At 41.7% G+C, this 8,301-nt stretch overlaps 1 protein-coding gene across 3 annotated transcripts in view; it reads left to right on the forward strand.

Annotated features, from left to right (window-relative positions):
- The window catches only part of HERC2 (HECT and RLD domain containing E3 ubiquitin protein ligase 2), a 295,601-nt gene that overhangs the window by 150,586 nt on the left and 136,714 nt on the right, over positions 1 to 8,301 (forward strand). For all 3 annotated transcript variants that reach the window (XM_029953017.1, XM_029953018.1, XM_029953019.1), the window contains exons 36-37: positions 3,274 to 3,461; positions 4,540 to 4,732. In XM_029953017.1, the coding sequence (XP_029808877.1) occupies positions 3,274 to 3,461; positions 4,540 to 4,732 (381 nt within the window). The remainder of the gene's footprint in view (positions 1 to 3,273; positions 3,462 to 4,539; positions 4,733 to 8,301) is intronic.

The raw sequence follows: 8,301 nt of genomic DNA on the forward strand, positions 1-8,301 counted from the left end.
CCTCTGAGTCATGCATCTGATTTCTTAAGACCTCACGAACAACTAAAAAATATTTTTAAAAAGTCTCAAATGGGGGCACCTGGGTGGCTCAGTCAGTTGAGTGTCTGGCTTTGGATCAGGTCATGATATCATGGTTTGTGGGTTCAAGCACGAGACAGGCTCTGTGTTGACAGCTAGCTCAGAGCCTGGAGCCTGCTTTGGATTCTGTGTCTCTTTCTCTCTGACCCTCCCCTGCTTGCGCTGTCTCTGTCTCTCAAAACAAAAACAAAAACAAAAAACACATTTAAAAAAAAAAAACATTACAAAAGTCTCAAATGTATATTTTCATCTAGAAATTGCCCCCCCCTTTTTTATATCATCTCCCATTTTTGTCAAGTATCCAAATAGGTAAAAGTCATAAAACAGATCATTATATGGGTTAGGATTAGGGTTTCTTTAGAGTTTAAATTTTGTTTAGAGTTTAAATTTCAACCTTCCTTCTGGCTGCAGAAAGCAATGGAGTTGTGTCCCTTGAATATATATCTAGGTTTACTGGTTTCTTTGATCAGGATGATTTTTCTTTCATTTAAGAAATTATAAGCAGGGCGCCTGGGTGGCTCAGTTGGTTGAGTGTCTGACTTTGGTTTAGGTCATGATCTCTTAGTTCATGGGTTCAAGCCCCACAATGGGCTCTGTGCTGATAAGTCAGAGCCTGGAGCCTGGTTTGGATTCTGTGTTTCCCTCTATCTGCCCCTCCCCTGCTCATGCTCTTTCTCTCCGTCTCCCTCAAAAATAAATAAAAACATTAAGGAAAAGAAATTATAAGCATGTAATATTTTATATTAATTTTATATATGCATCTAGATATAACAAAATACAAAAGCATTTAAAAAAATGATACTTTTTAAAAAAAATTGCAAATATATTCAAGTCCTTTGCAGTAAATTTGGCCCTTACAGGGTTAACATTATAGCTGCCATGGGCATTCCTAACTGAAATGTAACCGATGCCCTTGTTGGGGCCTCACTGAAGCACCATTGGTTTGGACAGAAGAAAAGAATATCCTTTCCCCTAGTAAAGCTGGGGAAAAGCTTTACTTTATCCAAACCTTTACTCCACCTCTAGGAATTTAATAACTTTTTTCTCCCATTTGGAGGAGAGAGGATAACAAACTTTGTACATTTCTGACTCAACCAAGCCCACTTTGGGGAATGTTTGGGTACCTTTTCCTCCCAGTTGGAGGAGAGAACACAGACTGATGGAGTTACCAGGGTTGTACTTCCCCTCCCGCAAGTTAGCCACTAAGGCTAAAAGCAGCCAGGGCATCCAGCACGCCGACTCCTGGGATTAAAGTTATCATTTTATTTTTTATTTTTATTTTTTCTTATTTTAAATTTTAAATTTTATATATTTTTTATTTTTTAATACCTATGTTACATTCTTTCTTTATTTTTTTACTAGTTTATTGTCAAATTGGTTTCCGTATAACACCCAGTGCTCTTCCCCATAAGTGCCCTCTTCCATTACCACCACCTCCCTTCCCCCACCCCCTCCCCCTTCAACCCTTGGTTCACTTTCAGTGGTCTCAGGTTTTGCATCCCTCTCTCTCCCCAACTCTCTTTCCACCTTTCCCTCCCCCTGGTCATCCATTATGTTTCTCCTGTTCTCCTGTTAGACCTATGAGTGCAAACATATGTTATCTGTTCTTCTCTGCCTGACTTATTTCGCTTAGCATGACACACACATAGGCCAATGGAATTGAATAGAGAACCAAGAACTGGGCCCACAAATGTAAATTTGCCATTTTAAAATCCATTTCTAAATTTTACTTCTTGCAGCTGATGGTTCAGCTTGTGTTTTATACTGTGGAGATTTCATAGCTATCAGGGTCCAGATATTCATCATGCCCCACCCCTTCATTCTTCCTTTTACCAAACAATACTTTTGCAGTATTTCAGCAAGTCAGTGTTGTTCTAGAGAATCCCACTGTTGCCATCCTTATGCCAGAGTCCCTAAGACCATGCCCATATTCAGTGCTTTGTGAGGAGACCTCATCAGACTTGGGGTATAGTTACACTGAGGGCTAAGATTTACTACAGTGAAAGACTAGAAAGCAAAATCAGTGAAAGGAAGAGGCACATGGGGAAATGTGGGAGAAAATGACTTGAGTCCTCTCCTAGTGGAGTCACACAGGATGAACTTCATTCTCAGCAAAGAGTTGTGATTCTACGTGTGAAATGTTATCTACCTGGGAAGTTGAGAGACGTAGCACCTAGGGTTTGCACAGGGGCAGGTGAAGTAAACACCTCCTGGCATATACCAAGATCTAGATCCTCAGAAGGAAGCAGGTTTCAGCAGAGACCACACTGTTCAAGTAATTTAGGTACTGTGAGGTCTCTTATGGGTTAGGGAGGGGTGGGACCCCTCCTGAAATCCAGGTTCCCAAAGGCCAGTTGAATGCTACTTTGCAAGCAGCCCTTCCTAAGGACAGTAGTATCAGGTCTGCTGTTCTTAGCCCTTTTCTGCGTAATATCATAATTAAAGTTTGTTAATTTCTCCTTGTTAGACATTTAGGTGGTTATCTTTTGCTTTTCTATAGTAATAAAAATGTGTGATGAGTGTTTTTCTATCGTAATCATTTTGCTTTTATATCTTCTGATACTTTTTTTTAATTAAGATTTTTTTTAAAGTTTATTTATTTTGAGAGAGAGAGGCAGGGCAGGGGAGAGAGAGAATCCAAGCAGGTTCCACACTGTCACCCGATGTGGGGCTTGAACTCATGAACCATGAGACCATGACCTCAGCTGAACTCAGGAATTGACCTCATATCCAACTGAGCCACTGAGGTGCCTCTCTTCTGATATGTACTTATATATGTGGTTTTCCTTTTACCTTTTTAAATTCTCATCAATAAATCTTTCATGGTACTTATTATATTGATAAAATAATTCACTAAAATATAGACTATAGGTTCTTTAAAATTATTTTTATCAGTCCTTACCAATTTTTGAAAAAAGTGTATTAAGGGGCACCTGGGTGGCTCAGTCAGTTAAGGGTCTGACTTTGGCTCAGGTCATGATCTCTCGGTTTGTGGGTTTGAGCCCTGCATCTGGCTCTGTGCTGACAGCTCAGAGGCTGGAGCCTGCTTTGGGTTCTGTGTCTCCACTCTTCACTCCTCCCCCATGCTCTGTTTCTCTCTCTCTCAAAAATAAACATTAAAAAATTTTTAAACTATATTAAGATTAGGAAATTGTAACTATTCATTGGCTCACTACTTATTTGATGCTCTGATAGGTCCTAGTTGTGATAATGTTGAAGAGGATATGAATGCTTCTGCCCGAGGAGCATCTGCTACAGTTTTGGAAGAGACAAGAAAGGAAACGGCCCCTATACAGCTTCCAGTTTCAGGGCCAGAACTGGCTGCCATGATGAAGATTGGAACCAGGGTCATGAGAGGCGTTGATTGGAAATGGGGTGATCAGGTACTCAGATTTGATTTTAAATATATTAGCCACATGTTAGTCATCATCCTTACTTGCGTGCTATTAATGGGTAGAATTGGAATATATAACTATCTTAACTCAGGGCCTGTGCAATTGACAGATGTCATAGTTGTTGATTTCTGAGCAGGTGAATAGAGTCAAAACAAGTAAAGAGTATCAGTGGCCGTAGCGGCACCTCAAGCAGGATCATGTCTTTAAGGAGTTAGAGCCGTTTTTAGAAAACTCCCTGGCATGGGCTCAATTTGGGGTGCAGCCTAGAGTAGGAATAAGAGTAAGCAGGAGAGAATAGGCTTCATTTTATTGATAGTGTTCTAAAAGCTGTAAGGCAGAAAAACCCAGGTTCTGCCTCTAAGAGCTGATGGCCACATGCCCACTAAGTGCCCCAACCAGTTTCAGGTGTGTCACTTGGATGGTGGCCACCTCTCTGTTTTTCCTCATGCCATATCACTCCCAAACTTCTGTGAGGTCTCACAAGGTAGAGATCGTGGAGGCTGGTGTCTGTGTCATTACTGTAGTGACTAGCTAAGGACAGTGCTCACCTTCCTCCAGTGTGGTAGCATTCTTGTCACCTTTAGGTTTTCTCAACCTCATTGTTAAGCATGGGCCTTATCAGAATCATCTCAGAAGTGTCTAAAAACAGCTTTCACTCATAGACATGAGAGACAGAGGCTCAACTCTAGATTTCAGAGAGAGAAAACTGAAGAACAAGAGGAAATGAGATGCTGGTTCTTGTTTCAGGTTTCTGGTCTTTTGAAGCCCAGTGGAGGGATCGAGGGAGCCAAGGAGCAGGGCACCAGGACTAGGCTGGAAAGCCTCATCTATGTATTGGTTTAGGGAGGATGGTAATTGGGGTTATTCTTTTCCCACTTACCTCTTTGGTAAAGCAGCATGAGCCAGTTATTTCTTGATGTTTGATTTGAGGTGATGATGTGAGCTGTGCATGGTGCAGGTGGGTTTGGAGCAGTCTATGGGCAGAGTGACATAGCAGTCCTTACAGGCTTTGTGTGACAGAACAGGCATGGGCCCTCTTAACTGATCTTTGCTTTGGCTTCTTCAGGATGGACCTCCTCCTGGTCTCGGCCGTGTGATTGGTGAACTTGGAGAGGATGGATGGATCAGGGTCCAGTGGGACACAGGCAGCACCAATTCCTACAGGATGGGGAAAGAGGGGAAGTATGACCTCAAGTTGGCGGAGCTGCCGGCCTCCACACAGCCCTCAGCAGAGGACTCGGACACTGAGGATGATTCTGGTGGGTGCCTTGGGGCTGTACAGTCTGGGGCAGTCTGGCAAACTGTGTGCTAATGCTAGCTGGCTATCTTTTTCATCTGGGAGTGAGAACAGTGTGTCAGGACTCACATGCAGACAGTGCTCTCTAGTTTTGGACTTGCTCTTAAAGGATCAGTTCAAATAAGCCCCAGGTGATTCTGATGCAGGAATTAAAATCATGACTCTAGTAACTGGGATCCTAGCTGGATTTGACTCCCTTGATCCCTTTGGGGACAGTCCAGAAGAGTTTGACACTGTAGAGCTTGCTTGCTATGTCTTCACCTCTAGTGGACTTTTTCAGTTGGCTCTGAGCCTCCTGTGTGAGGAAGTGAGCCAGTGCCAGTGGACTAGGAATAATGTGGAATTAGTCAATACAGTATTGCCTTAAGGAAACCAGAAATGAAAATTTGGAGTGAACCCAGAAAGTTAAAATCCTATCTAAGTAAATCCAATGTTGTGGGAGGAGGGCTTTATGACATTTTCCAATGTGTCCAAAAGACTTTGGGATGTATGAATGAAGCTTCCCATAGCTGGTCTCGGTAAGACTGTTCAGGAGGCCAGGTTTGATTCCTGGGGCTCAGGTGCTGGCTGTATGCACTGCATGGTCAGGAGAGGAAACCTATGAGGTTGAGCTCAGTAGAGGATAGGTGGTGTGGAGAATGGAAAAGATAGTGCTCCATCCATGTCACTTGTCGGGGTTCAGGCCCCCTCAGATGTAAACAGATGATGCCTTATGGGGCTGTTGGGAGAAACATATGTGAAACCTGGAGTTGTGCATAGTTCCTCAGGGCTGGTTTTGTTATCACTGCATCTGAGCATGCAGTGTCTGGGCTAGTTGTCCCTCCTTCCAGTTCTCTGTCTGGGGGCTTCACTCAGAGAAGTCAGGGCCTGAGCAGAGCTGGCTAAGTGACAGAACTATATCTTGATTGTCATGTGCCCTCTTGTCAGAGGGTCAGTGGCATTGACACATGACCCTCTGCTTCCCCTCCATGGCACAGGCACTTCCATCTTCATCCAGGGTATAGAAAACTCATCAGCAAGATTTTTTTTTTAATTCATAGTTTATTACCAGGTTGGTTTCCATTTAACACCCAGTGTTCTTCCCCACAAGTGCCCTCTCCATGACCATCACCCCCTTCTCCTCACCCCCCACTCTGTTTTCAGCACTCAGTTTGTTCTCAGCATTCAAAGGTCTCTTATGATTTGCCTCACTCTTTCTCCCCAACTCTTTCCCCTCTCTTACCCCTTCTCATGGTCTCCTGTTAGGTTTCTCTTGTGAGACCTATGAGTGACAACATATGGTGTCTGTCTTCTCTGCACGGCTTATTTTGCCTAGCATGACTCCCTCTAGGTCCATCCCTTTTGCTACAAATGGCCAGATTTTATTTTTTCTCATTGCCATGTAATATTCCATTGTATATAGCACATCTTCTTGATCCATTCATCAGTTGATGGACATTTAGGCTCTTTCTATGAATTGGCTACTGTTGAAAGTGCCGCTATGAACATTGGGGTACATGTGCCCCTATGCATCAGCACTTCTATATCCCTTGGGGAAATCACCAGCATTGCTGGGTCATAGGGGAGTTCTATTCCTAGTTTTTTGAGGAACCTCCACACTGTTTTCCAGAGTGGCTGCACCAGTTTACATTCCCATCAATAGTGTAGGAGGGTGCCCGTTTCTCCACATCCTTGCCAGCATCTATAGTCACTTGATTTGTTCATTTTAGCCACCCTGACCAGTGTGAGGTGGTATCTCAGTGTGGTTTTGATTTGTATTTCCCTGATGATGTGTGATGCTGAGCATCATTTGATGTGCCTGTTGACCATCTGGATGTCCTCTTTGGAGAAGTGTCTGTCCATGTCTTCTGCCCATTTCTTCACTGGGTTATTCGTTTTTCGGGTATCGTGTTTGGTGAGTCCCTTGTAGATTTTGGATACTAGCCCTTTATTTGATATGCCATTTGCCACTATCTTTTCCCAATCTCTTGGGTGCCTATTAGTTTTTTTTTTTTATTGTTTCCTTTGCAATGCAGAAACTTTTTATCTTGATGAGGTTTCAGTAGTTCATTTTTGCTTTTGATTCCCTTGTCTTTGGGGATGTGTCAAGTAGGAAATTGCTGCGGTTGAGGGCAAGGAAGTTATTTCCTGCTTTCTCCTCTAGGGTTTTGATGGTTTCCTATCTCACATTCAGGTCCTTCATCCATTTTGAGTTTATTTTTCTGTGTGGTGTAAGAAAGTGGTCTAGTTTCATTCTTCTGCATGTTGCTGTCCAGTACTCACAACACCATCTGTTGAAGAAGCTGTATTTTTTCCATTGGATACTCTTTCCTGCTTTGTCAAAGGTTAATTGGCCATACACTTGTGGGCTCAGTTCTGGGCTCTCTGTTCCATTGGTCTCTGTGTCTGTGCCTGTTTCTTTTTTTTTTTTTTTTTCTTCCAATACCATACTGTCTTGATGATGACAGCTTTGTAGTGGAGGCTAAAGTCTGGGATTGTGATGCTTCCCGTCTTGGTTTTCTTCTTCAATATTACTTTGGCTATTCAGGGTTTTTTGTGGTTCCATATGAATTTTAAGATAGTTTGTTCTAGCTTTGAGAAGAATGCTGGTCCAATTTTGATGAGGATTGCATTCAGTGTGTAAATTGCTTTGGGTTATAATGATATTTTAACAATGTTTATTCTTCTGATCTGTGGGCTTGGAATGTTTTCCCATTTCTATGTGTCTCTTTTAATTTCATTCATAAGTCTTCTATAGTTTTCAGCATACAGGTTATTTACATCTTTGGTTAATTTATTCCTAGGTATTTTATGGTTTTTCATGCAGTTGTGAATGGGATCTTTTTCTTGATTTCTCTTTCTGTTGCTTTATTTTTGGTGTATAAGAATGCAACCTGTATATTGATTTTGTACTCTGCGACTTTACTGAATTCATGGATCAGTTCTAGAAGTCTTCTGGTGGAGTCGACCGAGTTTTCCATGTAGAGTATCATGTCATCTGCGAAAAGTAAAAGTTTGACTTTTTCTCTGCCGATTCTGATGCCTTTTATTTCCTTTTGTTGTCTGATTGCTGATGCTAGGACTTCCAGCACTCTGTTAAACAACAGTGGTGAAAGTGGACGTCCTTGTCATGTTCCTGATCTTTGGGGAGAAACTCTCAGTTTTTCCCCATTGAGGATGATATTAGCTGTGGGCTTTTCATAAATGGCTTTTATGATGTTTAAGTAAGTTCCTTCTACTCCAACTTTCTTGGGAGTTTTTATTTATTTATTTTTTTTATTTAATTTTTTAAAAAAATTTCTGTCCTTCACAGAATGTATTAAATAAGCAAACACCACCAACAAGCAAAACAAGTACTACAATGTAAAAATATTTTAAAAGATGATAACACTCTCACATGCATAAATGAAAGGTTGCACACAAAGAACTCACATCTTTTCAAGCCTCAATAGTAAATATTCTGCTACTATGTATTAAATACTGCATGGTTTGCCCAAGCTAAGATGAAACCACATCATAAATCAATAAGCATTTTGCATTTTCTTTCATTAT

Source organism: Suricata suricatta, chromosome 9 (genome assembly GCF_006229205.1).
Source record: "Suricata suricatta isolate VVHF042 chromosome 9, meerkat_22Aug2017_6uvM2_HiC, whole genome shotgun sequence".
NCBI classification, from domain to species: Eukaryota; Metazoa; Chordata; class Mammalia; order Carnivora; family Herpestidae; genus Suricata; species Suricata suricatta.